We start from the raw sequence: 16,990 nt of genomic DNA on the forward strand, positions 1-16,990 counted from the left end.
GCCTATGTATTAAACAGAGTTCAGCTAAAATCATATAAAAATATTGAACTTAAAAAAGGGGGACGGGTTCCAGTCTTTTAAGTCTTCTTAAATTCTTGCCAAACAAGAGAGAGATTCCTTTATAAGACTATAAAACTACCTTTCAAATGTAATGAAATTCTGTTGACTGGTTTTACGACGTGTGTGCATACATATGCCCCCAAAAATTCGGAAATTTCTGAGGAAGTCCTTCATCCGGATATTTCAGCGTTTCCTGTTGTTGGTTCTTGGATTATGTTTCATAAATAAAAAATGGCGGCATGTTCAAAGATATTGGCATAGTTCTGCATTTGATACCACAAGAAGAAAATCGTTCCATGAGTTTTAGCTTACTTTACTGACCTTTGTTAAAAGAAGAAGTTTATTTCAATGGGCGATATATCAGTGAATGGACTCGGAAGTGTTTTACCAAAGGGTGACACGGAGGAAAAATATCACGTTGAAATCTGTCTGAAACCGACAAGGTGCCCCTTTTATTTGATAATTATCTTAGGATTTTCATCAATCATCAAACCGTCTCATATAGAATCTTAAAATAGTCATACCTTTAATGTAATCTTAATCCGATTGTCTTCATCAAGGAAGTCTATGCGTTCACAGCAGCTCCACAGACTGTGATTTTTAGAACCATTTTTAACAAGGCCTTGGACTTTCAGTAGGACGTAACTATCTATTTATTGCGTCAAAACAAGTTCAAAATGACGCTGGTTTCAAGCGAAATATGCACCAATTGTGTAGTCTTAGCTCAAAAGCCAGACAAATCTTGTTGATTTCAGAGAGCCATGGCAGGGTGACCTACACTAAAATAGACAGGCCTACGTCACATTGCTGTTTTCACAACTACCCAAAGTCCAAGCTCATATTAAAATGGTTCTATATATTTATTATCAGATAAGAATGAGAACAGATTTTATATGAATGAAACAAAAATTAATATAACAACATATGCAATTCAAACACCAGTCAGATCTAGATTGGCTGTTCGTTCGCTCTAAAACGCCTTAGCCCTTGACGCTGTTCGCTCTAGTTTTCGTTTGCCCAAGGTCCGTCGCTCTTGACGCAGTTTGCACTGTGTCCATTCGCCTTAATTTTATATAGGATTAATTAATTTAAATAATTTTGTGTATTCTAGTCAATTTAAACATTTTGAAAGATACATATATAATTAATGAAAACAATACCGCCCTTTCTACTTCTACATAATGATCACCATGGTTGACAGTTGTTTAATACAGCTACATGTTCTAATTCCGTATATATCTCATTTAAAGATCAAAGGATTGTGTTATGTAAATTCTTTAAAGATAGAATAGGTGATAATCATCTGCTACATGTAAGCTTCTGAATGAGCCAATTTGAGTCTCAAATTCTTTGATTGTTTAAAAACACCAAGCGAATCATTATAAAAACAAGAAGACAGTTATCGGCAATGTAAGGCAATAAAATGTTACAATTAACGTATACCAATTACGTCATTTTTGATGAAGGAAAAACATTATATATGAATGATTAATAAAAGTTAACAAGTTTTAAGTTAAAAGTAAATGAAATAAATTATAATATTGTTTATTTATAAACAAGGAGCGAACAAGGTTTAAGGCGAACAATTATTTGGGCGAACGATAATTAGAGCGAAGGGACCTAGAGGAAACGGACTAAGGCGAACATGTGGATAGGGCAAACGCACCCGATACCATCATGATCATACCATGGTATCTGGTACCATATCTCTTGTCGAGATTCAGTATGGATAGGACATTTCTACTTGCTCTTATCCAGTGTTGTCATTCTGACTTCATCGCTGATCAGACAGTGTATGCTTAAGTCCAAATAGCGCAGTTCGATGTAAACAAGATTACAGATACAAGTCTATTTATATGAGTCTACTACATGTATTTCTTTTTTCTTAGCTTGGCAGAGAGTCAAACAGTCAAAGAACATGTGATTGCCCTACTAGATCGTCACCGCGTTATCTATGGAGATCTCATCTTGACTTCTTTTGATGATGTGTTTTTACAAGAGAATGTTAAATCTGTTTCACTTTGTGACACAGAGTGCAATGCTGAAAAAAAGGTAAGTAGTATTATGAGATTAATCCGAATTTCTTTTTAGATTTTAGCAGAATAACCTTGAATAATACAACATATTTTAACACATTTTGAAGTAAAATTTCAAACACTACGCAAGATCAATAAGTTATGTAAATGACTAAAATGAGTGATATTTAAACCATTTAAAAGTATGAGCCTGTCCTATGATATCACGGTAGTTAAATCATTTTGTCGAAAAACTTTTCCAGAAACTAATGTTATTGTGAGATTCCTCTATTTTATACCTCAGTGATGTTAAGCGTGCCTCTGTTTATTATGTCTAAAAATATCTTGACGTCAATGTCAATTTCAGAGCGTGCTACTATAGGTAAACAGATATACCGCGATACCATAGAACCCGTGATATGATAGGAAACGATGTCTTAATTCATTTTTAAATTGTCTTGTTATTCATCCATGTAATCCATCCTCTTAATTTTTCGCAAATGTTAATAGCAAATCTGCCTGGTTTCGGGTAACCTGATGATGCATGTTTATCGACTGAATGAAGATGGACCAGGAACTGAAGAGCTGGATGATGAGGAGGATATGGCAGCTGCTCATCATTGGCTCCTGCCTGCCTCAGATTTCAGTGGATTATGGGAGAGTTTGATTTATGATGAGGATATCAAACGAGGGGTTTGTAGATGATACTAAGTAACTGCTTTTCAAAAGCTTTCTCATTACATTTTTTGAAAGCCGTAGATGATAAGCATTGTAACTCATATGAACAACTAAAGATATTAGAAAATAATCTTTTTAATTTTTTCTTAAATCTCGTCAACTTTTTATCACATGTTTATACATGTAGTAGTAGTAATAAAAGGTTTCTGTTTTGTAGCTTTTGAATTATGCATCAACAACTCTGCTGTTTTCTGACAAAGCTGTCAACAATAACATCATATCATGGAACAAAGTTATTCTCCTACATGGTTAGTGGAAACATTTTCTCCAAAATTTACATTTATTCTAATTAAGCACATGCAGTTTGAATCTTTTTAACAAGAAAAAGCATCTGGATCCAAACCTGCAATTGCTTTAGGTTTTTATCTTTGATATTCTTGTAAATGTTTTGTAAAACATACAGAAATGTGCTGAATTGTGTTTCTTCAGGACCTCCTGGGACAGGAAAAACTTCTTTGTGTAAAGCCCTGGCCCAGAAATTAGTGATCAGGTTGTCAGACAGGTACTCTTATGGCCAGCTTATTGAAATCAACAGTCACAGTCTCTTCTCCAAGTGGTTTTCGGAGGTAATTACATTATATCTGAGTGTAATAAAAGAAAAGTTTCTTGGAATGTTCAAGATTACCATGAATATTCAAAAATTAATCAGAGTGTTGTGGTTCTGTGATATTTCAAGGTGTCAGAGAACATTCTATCTATAAACATGTATTAATATCTTGCTTGTAGAGTGGAAAGTTGGTGATGAAAATGTTTCAGAAAATCCAGGAGTTGATTGATGACCAGGATGCTCTGGTGTTTGTGTTAATAGATGAAGTAAGATTTGTACATATTTAGTAGCTCATTAATTCTCAGTGCAAGGCTTTTAATCATATTTGCTAATTTGAGGAAAAGAAATTGATGGCAGCATGTTTTTTAGGTAGAAAGTCTGACTGCTGCAAGAAAAAGCACTATGTCGGGGAGTGAGCCGTCAGATGCTATCAGGGTGGTGAACGCACTGCTTACTCAGCTCGATCAGATCAAAAGGTGGTGTATTCTAGATAAGTGCGTCTGAAATTAGCTACAACTTTGTGTTTCGATTTCATTTAGTCCACTAAGTTCTATCTAATTCATTCAGCCAAATACTATTTAGATTACAATGTAAAAAATTACAGAATCTAATTACTGTAAGGCATCATCTCAAGCCAGGGTTCGGAGTCTGCATAGCTTTCTCCTACCATTTTCTAAATGAACAAATAAAGTTTTTTAAGCTTAACATTCATGAGCCATATGTGAGAGTTCTGTCAAGTTTAAACAAATGTTTGTATTCTTTATGCTGTTTGCCGTATTGACTGCATCAGCAAATAAACATGTTTTATTTAGGACAGAATTGGATATTAAAAGGTTACGTCAAAATCTAATCTTTAAGTATACTTTATCAATGATACTCTCTTCTCATGCAACCAATGCTAGATGGGAGGAATTCAGTGTAATAGCTGTCATTCAGAATGATGAATCTATATTTAAAATGTATAAAAATTATAACAATTGTTTACTCTGATCATGGTACACCATCAAAAGATGCTTGTGTATTTGCCTTTTTCAGAATTCATATGGGGTTTTGGCCAGAATGTGATTGCTTAGAATTTGCCACTAATGTAATAAAGTACATGTATTACTTTATGAAAAAAAATGTACTGTGAAATAAGTAACAAGTAATTTACTCAGTCTTCTGCCTTGATTAACAGATACCCTAATGTGATGATACTGACTACCTCCAATGTGACAGGTGCTATTGACCTGGCATTTGTGGACAGAGCAGACATTAAGCAGTATATTGGACCACCATCCCCAGCTGCCATATTCAAAATCTACCACTCGTGTATTATAGAACTTATGAGAGTAAGAATAATCGAAGCACCAAAATTTCTTACATTTGTCAAATATTAAGTTGGTGTAGACATAAATCAAGAGATTTTTTTATTAATGTGTCAATTATGTTATCGGTAATTTTGATTTAAGGACAAACATTTGTTGACCTGTTGTCCAAATGTGTGAAATTCATTTTAAACGTGTACCATTAGGTTGGAATCATCTCCCCTGCACAGCAATTGTTTGATTTACGTACACTGGAAGTCATGAAGTTCATTGAAAAAAATGTTACCAGGCTTAGTTTGCAACTGCGAGACATAGCAATGTGAGTATAGACTGCCATTTTGAATTGAAATGCATACTTTTACTTATAACGAGGAACAGTATCTCAATTAATTAACATTGTTTTGTAATTATTATATTACAATGGACCATGACATAAACATTTTTAATACTTGTTTTTCTGATTTGGTTTTTGTTTTAGGCAGAGTCATGGATTAAGTGGAAGGACTCTTAGAAAGCTCCCTTTTATTGCCCATGCTCTCTTTGTTCAGGTATTTAACAAAACAGCTTCCATGTATATACAATCATGAAAATCATTAACTTGCCAAAATTTAATACATTTATATTTTGCTGAAATGTGCTGATAAATTTACTTTAATATCAACAATACCAACAATTTTACCACAAGTCAAATGTTTTAAATGCATATTGTTTTGAAGTTGAAGTTGTGTTGTCAGACACACAAAAGAAGGAAAAGATTGTGCAACTTTGTTTATTCAATCTTTTAACCTTAGTTTGCAGCAAATATTCTTGAAAATTAGACTGATACAGAAAAATAACAATAATTTATTACCTGTATACATGTTTATGCAATTTTGAAAAATGACTAAATCCATGTGTCTATAGTAACAGAATCTGTTTGACATGGCTGCATTGAAAAATATATTTTTCAGAGACCATCTGTCACTCTTGAGGAATTTTTGGATGGACTGAAAAAAGCAGTAGAAAGGCAGTTCAAAGAGAGAAGTGACTTATCTAATGACTGAGGAATTTGTTAAGAATCATGCCAAATTTACTGAACTCTTTTGTTACTGTGATAAAAATCTTCATGGTTTGATGATATTTATTATGTTCATTATTCCAGACACGGTAAATAATGTTCATTGTGACAGTGCTACATAATAATTGTTTATTACATAAAATAAGTCAAAATGTATTTGGTATTTTGTTTTTGTTTTTTTTCATAAGCAAATCTTAAAGTAAAGTAAACCATTTGATATAGTGACATGTTTATCTTTTACGATTGAATAGTTGATTACATAAATCAAACACATTGCCCTTTGGACCTATAAGTCACTGTTAACACTAATTAAAAAAATTAATGCATGAGTAAGGATTTACTTTGTCTTAATTTAATAAATGCAGAATGTATAAAATTTGCAGTTTACTAATGATAGTTTGAAATAGGTTGTCTTCAGATACATGTAAATATGAATTATTTGGAAAATTAACACTTGATAAAGTTCACTTCTGAGATTGTTATTTAGAGTACAGTCTAGAAGAAAGTGGAATTCGTCCTATATTTAGTAAATCTAAATGTACATTTAAAATGGATTAGATAAAAAATAATTATCCAACTTTCAACCCAGTGTGGCAAAGAGAGTGACAGTAGGGGTGTATCAATATTTTACAGCATAGATTGTTATCTTCTAATATGCATTGATTCTGAAGTTTCATTCAGTTGTCCTAATTAGAAGAGAATTTCAATAGAAACTCAAATAATGATGTGAACCTTTGCAATTAGAGAGCTTGTTAATCTAATCAACCCAAACTATGTAAAGAATGTATTTTATGATTTATACGTTTCACAGTACCGGTAGTTCCTTAGCGATTTATTATCAACATTTAATTAACAATGTCAATACATACATTTTTTACACAGTAAAAAATTACTTTTATCTGTTAAAAATACCAAATAAATAAACAAACTGTACAAAGGTTTTCTGATATATACAATTTTTTTTATAAAATAATTATCAAAAACATCATTCAAATGATTGTTTAATTCAACATGCAATTTTCGCAAAAATTTTTTTTTTTAAAATGCCACATAAAAACCATTTGACCCAGTTCACTAAAGTCTTGGGGAATTCAAAAATTCGGCACATTAATCTAATTTGAGAAAATTTTGATGGAAGAATGGCCACATTGATATTTATACATTTGTCTGAAGTTGCACGAATATTGCATACTATATGTAGCGAGTTCAAATAAAAAGTGTTTGAAAAAAGCAATGGACCTTGCAAAATCCTTGAAATGATGTATAAATATGCTAATTCTCTAACAATGACTTTTTAATGTTTTGGGGACTCAAGGCGACACTAGGCTCCTAGCCTGCAACTGGTGTCCCCTCATTCAATTTTTGGATCCGCCCATTATATAGTATTTGTTTGCGAAATAGTTAATGTACGAGTTAACTCTTTCATAGCAAGTGCGAGAATATAGTTCTGTTTTATATTTACTATCTTAAAGAAATTACAAATTCTTACAATAAATATTATCCAAATTTTTGTTTCAATTAATTATTTTGTTTTTATCTTTAATTAAGATATTGATTAGCTTTGGTAATATAAATTTTGACATTATGGCGCTCTGGCGGATTAATATAGTTGATACTGTCACCTTGGAACCAAAATGGCCGGCATATACTATTTTCAAAAATTATAATGTAAAACCACATAAATTACTTTTGACTTAATGGGTCGCTTCATCAATTAAACAGAATGTAAGTAAATTCCATTATATGTAAACTGTAACTTAAGCATTCTACCACATAGATAAATTTTTACTGGATTAAGGAATTAATCGACATGTGGGTTATACGTGTAAACGAGGACTGCCTTATTTACACTTTCTCGGTGTTATCTTATTAGTCATTAATGATAAAGTTTAGGTTAAAGTGTCACGTCTCAAATGGTTTTATATCTCATAGTTCATTTCTGATTGTATCATACATGTCTGGGTATCGAAATATTAAAGGCCTAAATATGATAAATGTATTTTGAGGTGTGTAATATAAAATGTTTACATTACTTATAGCCCATTCAGTGTTGCTTATTAAACATATGGTATAAATTGCAATACAATTAGTTAAGTATTTAACCATATGAAAAAGGTATTAAGATTGTATGGCATTTGTAAAGACATGCATTTTTAACAGTTTCTTAATTGTTTGTAGGTGAAGTGACAAATTTGAAGGAAATCTTTCAAACATGTCCAGAGAATTGTTTCGAACGCAATATCGACAAATCAGCCGAAAGAATGGTTGGACATGCCCACCTCACCCTCTGCAGGGCGTTGCATGGTTCTTTATTCTATACTTCTCTTTCATCAACTTCACAACATTGGTTCCTCACTTACATTCAGATGTACAGATCCCAGCGTATATTGTATCCTTTTAAGATTTTGAAATTTAAGTTTATTTATCTAGATTTATCTTGTAATGCATGTACTGATTTAAACTGGATATATGTACTTGTGTACATGCATGTACTTGATTTAATTGATTAGTACTTAATATAGTTTCACATTTCATGAAAGTTGATATTTTGATTTTGACAGTTTTGTTTGGTCAAAAATGATTCATGGTAATTCAGGAAAGTGACCAAGTCCTTAGCTTTATTAAAGATCACTGCTCTTGCACTGATATCACATGTTTTCACACACATTGTGGCCAGCACCATCAACCCAGCTGATCCTGCTGTGCTGAAAGGAAACCCAAAACGGAAGCCATTTGACAGAAGAAAACATCCTCATGTTATAGATGACAACTTGCACTGCTATATCTGTGAGACAGATGTGTAAGTAATTACAGAGAAAGACAACAAGTTTTAGTGTAAACATGTATATATACTGTCTGATGAAAAATATGCAGTTAACATATAGGCATACCAATTTTAATTTTATATTATTTCTCATTTAATTTTAAATATTTTTTTTTTACAGTTACCGGTACATTTGTGTGAAATATATATTTCTTCTTTTTTTATCAGGGCTTCAAAATCAAAGCACTGTAGTGCTTGTAATAAGTGTGTGATGGAGTTTGATCATCACTGTAAATGGCTGAATAATTGTGTTGGTGGCAAAAACTATAGGTATGGGTAAAAATGGATTACAAATATATTTCATCTAGTCATCTACCGGTAGATATGTGTGCCTTCTACCAATTTGTTATCTGGGGTAATTGGGACAAGCAAAAACATTTATGCCTAATGGGAACACGAATAGCTTAATAAATGAATTTGTCAAACCAGTTACAGAATGCATGAGGTTTTTGTGGTGTTGCTTATATATAATGATACTGAATTATTATCAGGTGGTTTCTGGCGGTGCTTGTGACAGGAATGCTCGGTGTGTTATCGGTTCTCCTCTTGGCATTAGTGGAGTTTGTGGCTTACTACAGTGATCAAACCAATGGAGAAATATTAAAACCATACAATGGTAGGTACAAGTGCTGGGCGTTATCAAATTCACCAATTTTTATAGTTAGTATGTCATATATAATCTACAGTATACAATGTAGTGTACTTCATTAGAGATTGAGATATGAAAAAGTGAAAGGAAAATTAATAGAAAAAAAATGTTGATAACCAATACAGATTGAACTTATCCAAGATTGCCAGTTAAATTAAGAAACTGTTTTTATTGGTATATCTATTCAACATGATAATCAAGACAAAAGTCATAGATTATTTAACCCAATACACATATGTACTATGGTATTGTTCAATAGGATTATATTGATACATATACAATAAAATATTATATGTAGACAAGTAAACTGATATTCTAAAAGAAAATATTATTTAAGAAACAGAGGCTATATGTACATGTACCAGTAAATGTGTCATTCTTTTATTTACAGATTTCATAGCAAGTAAGTACTGGAATGCTCTCGGACTGTAAAACTGCATGCAGCTTATTTTCTTTTGAAAGTTGAATTTATGTGGGTTGACTTAAACAACTGTACTGTCAGTTTTATTTATTGTAAATTAAGTTTGATATGCAGGTTTATAAATTTTAATGCTCATTTGAGTAATGTACATGTAATTGCACCATTGCCTTGAATACCCAATTTGTTTTTATATTATTATCATTTTGTTTGTTTTGGATTTCAGATATGACAGATACTTCAGGTAGGTTTTACTTACCGTTTTTTTTTTCAGATATTCTTAGTTAATGCTTATGAAAAACTACAAGAAATACATTGCTTTCTAAAATTACATTTCTTTTATAATAGCAAGTTTGAAAACTGTTAAAATCCTAGATTTGCTATTCATTTAACACTTAATTGTATTTGACATTTTTTTAATTGAATATTGATGCATTCTTTTTTTTCTGATAATGTGTACCAGATAACCATTTAACTTAAAATGTCACAAGATTTTCTTAAACTCTGTATGAAGAAATTCCATTTGCACATAATACCATAATCCTCCTATTCAGAGTTTAAGATCTGCTATGCGGTGGTTCCAGACGAAGGCTTTCTTGGCCTTGTGGGGGTGACAGCCATCTTCTTACTCTTGTCGCTAGGGCTCTTAATACATCTGTTTGCCTTCCATTGCTACCTAAGTAAGTACATGTAGTTTTGTTTGTACATGTAGTTTACATCTAAATCAGATCAATATTGATTATAGGTTGCGGTTATAGTCAGACAGTATATACTTGGCAGTTTTGTAATTGATAGAACTTGATAGAAATGGTATTTTGTTTTTAAAATTGATGAAAATCTGTTATTGATTTTTTTTTTTCTGGGGGGGGGGGGGGGGAGATTTTTAATGTTTGAATTAAAAGGAAATTCTTAAGATTATATGTATATATATTAGGTAAGCTAGGGGCAGTCTAGGCTGATTTGGTGAAAAATGTAGTTTGGCTGTATAATTGATAAAATTCTTGTAATGCAAAGTAACTGTTAATATTTTGATAGTGTATAACCAGATGACAACATATGAGTACATAGTTCAACAACGTGACAGGGAAGAGAATGATTATGGCACAGATGTTCCTCCAAGCAGTCAAAGAGAAAAGAAAAAGGTACCCAGACAGGGAATTGTTTGATACCTAAGTATACTGGTAGACTAGACAGAAAAGCAAGTTTGATTACAGATAAAACTACCCACCTCTCCCTCCAACAAGAAATGATGAAAAATTTTAGTTTAGATACATGTACAAATGTTATCTTAAAGAGACAGTATGGCGCATCTTATCAAAAAACCAACTTGAAAAAATTTTCCGATCTGGTTCGGTATTTTTGTACTACTCATGAATGTATAAACTTTCAGAAAATTACAATATTCACCATGATATAAATCTAATTATTTCATTAAAATTAATAATTATGTATAACCCGTAATATTTACATCGCAACATGTTCTGGGGTTTAGCGTTCCATACTATTACGCATGAGTATTTACTGTAAACAAAACTTATGCAGGGCTCGCGAAGATTCTCATGGGCATGTTTGTTGATATAAATATGCCTTTTCTACATCTCTCAGGGAATAATTGTTCGAAGTTTTTAAAATAACCACAATTATTATTTTGTAGGCATGTATCTTGCGTGTTTATCATAGGAGTTGCTACAACCTAATTTATTTTTGTAAATGAGGCCCCTTGAGAGGTTATTTGACATATTTATGTCTGTTCATCTTATAATGAACTGAAATTGGTAAACCATTAATAAATTATTGAGAAAGTGATGATGTGTTCTGTTTAGAGTGTCCCTTTAACTTTGTATACTATGATGACCGTAGTCGGACGAAGATCTAGTACATGTGTAGTTTTCAGCACGTGTCAATTACTGTCAATCAAAGTCCACGTGGTACAAATAAACAATATAAGATATTTCGGGTTTGTACGACTGTTAAATTTCTGGAGGCTCATAAATACATTAATTAGGTATGTGAAAGGGATTTTTATGTATTTCAACTATTACAATCAACGTTTTTTGTTATTTCATAATGATACAATAGGTAAATCTGAAGTTATTCACACGTGTTTTCAGCTGTACTGTCTCTTTAATGAACAAATGTTTGAATGTTAATTAGCATGTACCAGATATAAAAAGTTAAATTTTTTTCATGTTTTGATTCAGTCGAAAACAAAGAACAGAATTGAGCCAAGCAATGCAAGAGAAGGAAAAGACAAAATGTAAGAGTAACTCGAGAGTGTAAAAACAGCAGAATAAGAGCAAAGTGATGAAAATGAAACAAATAAAACCTAAGCACTACTATTATTTATTGTACCATCATCTGGATATTAACTTGAATGTATCTCTTAATTTAATTAGTAGGTCATCATCATCTGATATGAATGACAACAGTGGACTACAGTATCAGAAAATGCTAGAGGAGGCAGAGCGACAGAGAACAGACGGGGAGACTCCCCCTCCTCTGACCTCCCCCATACACAACAACAACATTGTATGTTTACATTTTATAGTAACCAAGACAACATTATTGTAGTCAAGCTCTATAACAACATATAAAGCTTAACTATGTATTCAACTCTTTTATTTTGGGAATGTATGAAGAAAAAGATGCAGTTTGTATTGTTATTGAATTCAGGTTTTTGACAAGTACAGTAGAGTTGATGATAGCGATGGTAGCAACACAGTAAAGAAATTGAGGAGAAAAAAGAGGAAAAGTCTCCGAGCTCACATGAGCCAGGGTGGAGATGGAGATTTTCAGGATACAGACAATAAGATAGCCACCATAGGTTTGTTATTTCGCATTAACCTATAGTTTTTTTCTTGCATACTTCAAATCAGAGAAAAATTTCTTAAGGCAATTTGCTAGATAAGTTCAAAATGTCAAATACAGATTGGCAAATGATACATTTTGGTTCAATATAAGGTCACAAATTTACTGATATACTCAAGCAAATAAATTAATTAATATCCAACCTGGAAGAGGGGGCATATTGGTATTTGCTGCATGGGTATGTTTTATAAGAGCCTCTTTTTTTTAATCAACAATTATATTATAGATCAGTAACATGCATGTACAATGCTAGTACAAGTACCGTACTTAAAATTTTTAATTGATGTTTTGTTTCAGACAATCCTTCTCTTTACTACTCTAAGTCAGTGAATGCACCATTGGATGGTTCATTAAGGAAACAATCCCAAAGAATGATGCCTAGTGTTCATGAAAATAAAAGTTATCATTCTGACACAGATGATTCCCAAAATGAGGCTCCATCAAAGAATGTAATTAAGGGAGGTAACACTCAAGACACTAGCCCTGATTCTGGGATTAATTCACAAGACTCTATTCGCAAAAGTAAACGGTTAAGGCGGAAAAAACCACGGAAACCCAGGCAAATGGATGTGGAAGAAGAAAATGAAGACTTAAACTCCACCACTATTTTTACAGTGAATGGAACAGCCAAATTTAATAGAGATGGAAGTTTAAATTATGGTGATGGTTTTAGAGAACTGCCATTAACACCTGTCCAACTAAGGAAAAATAAAAATCTTGGTGAGAATCGACCATCAGAAGTGCCAAAATTAGACTTAGGGGCTCTAAGGGGGAGTCATGAGAGTATTTCGTATCAGCCGGTCAGTTCTCTGAGGTCGTCTGATACGTATAGAGCGGTGCTAGGGGGTATACCCGAGAGATCATCCTATGATACTGAGGTCTAGTCAATCAATACAGAGTTATAATAATTATTGTACTAATTTTAATTTATTTTGTTATTCACTTAATCAACTACTTAGTGTAGTTACTCTATTCTCTGCTGCACAGGGAAATTAAAAGACTCAAATCAGATTAATATCTATAAAATTTCATATGAATGAATTGTGATATTTAAAAATCACAAAAGATCTACTGTTTCCTTTGTATGTAATTACATGTAGATGTAAATTTGGGAGTTTTTATACGTATTTGGGAGTATCTATTATGTATATCAACAAAGAAACGTAAAGGAAATTTTTGTCCATATTGTGAAGCAATTGCAATTTTAGCCTCTAGGTTCCATCTCCTTTTTTAGTATTGCTGCATTGTTTCTGTTTGTGTATTGATAGATTTCAGTTATTTCGAGTTATTTGCTTTTGGCTCCCATGTTGGACCTCTAGGTCATCAACACCCTATAAGAGTCTCCCATTTTATGTGGAACCAAATTTTTCCGGTCATAGTAGGCACTGAATTGATAAGGCGTACACACACGCCATATTCTACTCACTATATACTGTAGTGTACACACAGTCATATATATGTGTGGAAGCTTTTTCGTTACTTTACAGTTTTGATTTTTCTTTGCCTGACATCCATGGCCATCATGTTAAAATTTGGTTTATAGTCAAACTTTAATCATGATGTTTGACCACCAACACAACATTAAAGGAGAGTATTTTAACTCTTCCTTAAAAAGATATCTGAATTTAGGTGTATGTAGGAAAGACATTCATCTGTTTATTACTGCTTTTAAAGTGGTCCAACTGTGATATCTTAAGTGTTTTAATTGCATAGCAATCCAGATTATAGAATTCCTTGATACATTATGAATTTAAGAAGAAGAAAAAAAAATTGCTTAAATGATGGAGACCAATCAAATCATTTGCTTATGTAGGTTTGACATACTTATAAGTTACCATCAATTACATATCTATACCAGTAATTTTTCTGAGAGCTTTTTAACTTTGTTTAACGTCTCTGTATTCTTTTATATCGTTGTGCTTATTTTATTTCCGTCCAGAATATTGTTTTTATTTAGATATTTCTTTTTGTTATTTTGAAATTTATACACAAGAATATGTACAATCATTCCATGAATAGTGACAATGACCAGTATCACATATCTTGAGGGTCCAATGTTTGTTTTATTTGACTCTTCTCCATTCCATTTTGGGGCATGGGAGTACTCAGTTCTAGCTAGTACGTGTATGTTTTAATTGTGAAATATTTGAGATATTTATACCCCCGCTCCGAAGGAGAGGGGGTATACTGTTTTACCCTTGTGTGTCTGTCTGTCTGTCCGTCCGTCCGTCCGTCTGTCTGTCTGTCTGTCCGTCTGTCTGTCCGTCCGTAACAAAAATTTCTGTCGCATTTATCTCAGCAACTATTTATCGCAGATGCTTGAAATTTTAACACAGTGTTTGTTTAGGCATGCCATATCGTGGAATATATTTTTGTACCAATCGGACGTCAACTTCCTGTTAAATGACGACTTTGCTTATTTTTTAACCAAAATTTTCAAACAAATTTTCGTCAAAGATTTCTCAGCAACTGTTCATCGCAGATGCTTGAAATTTTTACACAGTATTTGTATAGGCATGCCATATCGTGGGATATATTTTTGTACCAATCAGACGTCAACTTCCTGTTAAATGACGACTTTGTTTATTTTTTGCCAAAATTTTCAAACAAATTTCCGTCAAAGAATTCTCAGCAACTATTTATCGCAGATGCTTGAAATTTTAACACACTATTTGTATAGGCATGCCATATCGTGGGATATATTTTTGTATCAATCGGACGTCAACTTCCTGTTAAATGACAACTTTGCTTATTTTTTAACCAAATTTTCAAACAAATTTTCGTCAAAGATTTCTCAGCAACTATTTATCGCAGTTGCTTGAAATTTTAACACAGTGTTTGTTAAGGCATGCCATTTCGTGGGATATATTTTTGTACCAATCGGACGTCAACTTATTGTTAAATGACGACTTTGCTTATTTTTTAACCAAAATTTTCAAACAAATTTTCGTCAAAGATTTCTCAGCAGCTTTTTATCGCAGATGCTTGAAATTTTAACACACTATTTGTTTTGGCATGCCATATTGTGGGATATATTTTTGTATCAATCGGACGTCAACTTTCTGTTAAATAATGACTGTTTATTTTTTGCCAAAATTTTCAAACAAATTTTCGTCAAAGATTTCTCAGCAGCTATTTATCGGAGATGCTTTAAATTTTAACACAGTATTTTTTAAGGCATGCCATATCGTGGGATATATTTTTGTACCATCTTCCTGTTAAATGAGTACTTTGTTTATTTTAGCCAAAATTTTCAAACAAATTTTCCTCAAAGATTTCTCAGCAGCTATTTATCGCAGATGCTTGAAATTTTAACACACTATTTGTTTAAGCATGTCATATTGTGGGATATATTTCTGTACCAATCGGATGCCAGCTTTCTGTTAAATGTCGACTTTGCTTATTTTGCATATTCACATCAGAGCGGGGGTATCACTAGTGAGCATTGGCTCACAGATGTCTTGTTGTTTTTAAATAATTTATTTTTCCTGTTTCAATGATGAGCTCAGGTTGTGAATGGTGGGAAATTATGATATTGCAAGTTAATTACTTGATTATTTTGGTTTTGATACAAGAAACTGTTTTATACATATGTTTATCTTGTTCTGTGATCCAGTGTGCAAGCTTGATTTGACTATTGTTGTTCTTGCTGTTAGATTTCAGTCAAATACTGTTGGTATTGTAATATTTGCCCATGTATTGTGAGATGGATCATTACTTGATTAACCTGTCTTATTTTTGGTATTTCTGCAAAGTCCCTACCCAATTTATGTACTAGATACTCAGACTTTGTCTTAATTAATGTGTCAATTGTTCTAATTAAGAATTCATGTATGTTTTGCACAGATTCTGCATTACTCATCAGAAAAATTAACGAAGACTTCCTTGAGTTATAAATATCAATGTCAGGTTTCAAGATTAGACCAGGGGCTTTAAAGCTGCAAAAGTTGCAGATATTAATTTCAACTACCTGTAAACAAAGTTCCTTTAAGCATGTTATTTGGTAAAAGAGGGAGGTGTAAATCTTAAAATTCATTTTGAAATATGTGTTTGTAATTCAATGTATGGTACAAGTATATGTATGTGTTCACTATGAAAAAAAAACCTTTTCTCTCTTTTATTTAGACCCTCAAAGAATCTAAAACTCATTTGATCATTTTCACCAATGAATGTATACAAAATGTTATCTGCTTTTTTCTATGTGTGCCTTGATGATACAACTTCTTTTAATATTTAATTAAAAGGTTGTATTTTGAAGTACCTATATACAACACATTACTTTTCATTTTCAACATTATTTTAGTATTTAAGCTACATCATTTTAAATTTTCATAAAATCACTAATAAGGCACTGGTAATTTTATTGTTTTAGTTACTGGGACATGTATGTACTTGTTCTTTTTTTAGCACTTTTGTTTGAAATTATCACTTGTTAATTACATCAATGGTACTGAAGAGGCTTAAATTCTAAATAAAAAATAAAAAGATTAATTTCTTGTTCCATCTG

General features: G+C 32.2%; 2 protein-coding genes across 2 annotated transcripts; both read left to right on the forward strand.

The window, feature by feature from the left end:
- The first annotated feature begins 261 nt into the window (after positions 1–261).
- On the forward strand, positions 262–5,880 carry LOC128189133 (pachytene checkpoint protein 2 homolog). Its single transcript, XM_052860618.1, has 11 exons — positions 262–503; positions 1,950–2,112; positions 2,586–2,768; positions 2,971–3,061; positions 3,243–3,379; positions 3,540–3,626; positions 3,730–3,836; positions 4,538–4,691; positions 4,874–4,986; positions 5,146–5,215; positions 5,618–5,880. The coding sequence occupies exons 1-11, from the start codon at positions 409–411 to the stop codon at positions 5,708–5,710; spliced, it is 1,293 nt and encodes a 430-aa protein (XP_052716578.1). The 5' UTR covers positions 262–408; the 3' UTR covers positions 5,711–5,880.
- Positions 5,881–7,329: 1,449 nt separating this feature from the next.
- LOC128189139 (uncharacterized) lies at positions 7,330–16,654 on the forward strand. The gene is made up of 13 exons (XM_052860623.1): positions 7,330–7,449; positions 7,903–8,113; positions 8,352–8,524; positions 8,717–8,818; positions 9,040–9,164; positions 9,589–9,600; positions 9,842–9,859; positions 10,170–10,295; positions 10,651–10,757; positions 11,817–11,872; positions 12,012–12,144; positions 12,289–12,439; positions 12,781–16,654. Exons 2-13 carry the CDS (start codon positions 7,937–7,939, stop codon positions 13,365–13,367), a joined length of 1,767 nt encoding a protein of 588 aa, XP_052716583.1. The 5' UTR covers positions 7,330–7,449; positions 7,903–7,936; the 3' UTR covers positions 13,368–16,654.
- The last annotated feature ends 336 nt before the right edge of the window (positions 16,655–16,990 follow it).

The sequence above is a fragment of the Crassostrea angulata genome, chromosome 6 (assembly GCF_025612915.1).
Source record: "Crassostrea angulata isolate pt1a10 chromosome 6, ASM2561291v2, whole genome shotgun sequence".
NCBI lineage: Eukaryota > Metazoa > Mollusca > Bivalvia > Ostreida > Ostreidae > Magallana > Magallana angulata.

Coding starts and splice junctions, on each gene's coding strand:
- LOC128189133 (XM_052860618.1), top strand. CDS start 409: ATGGGCGATATATCAGTGAATGGACTCGGAAGTGTTTTACCAAAGGGT. Junction 4,987..5,145: donor CAACTGCGAGACATAGCAAT/GTGAGTATAGAC, acceptor TTTTTGTTTTAG/GCAGAGTCATGGATTAAGTG. Junction 5,216..5,617: donor CCCATGCTCTCTTTGTTCAG/GTATTTAACAAA, acceptor TATATTTTTCAG/AGACCATCTGTCACTCTTGA.
- LOC128189139 (XM_052860623.1), top strand. CDS start 7,937: ATGTCCAGAGAATTGTTTCGAACGCAATATCGACAAATCAGCCGAAAG. Junction 8,114..8,351: donor TACAGATCCCAGCGTATATT/GTATCCTTTTAA, acceptor GCTTTATTAAAG/ATCACTGCTCTTGCACTGAT. Junction 12,440..12,780: donor CAATAAGATAGCCACCATAG/GTTTGTTATTTC, acceptor GTTTTGTTTCAG/ACAATCCTTCTCTTTACTAC.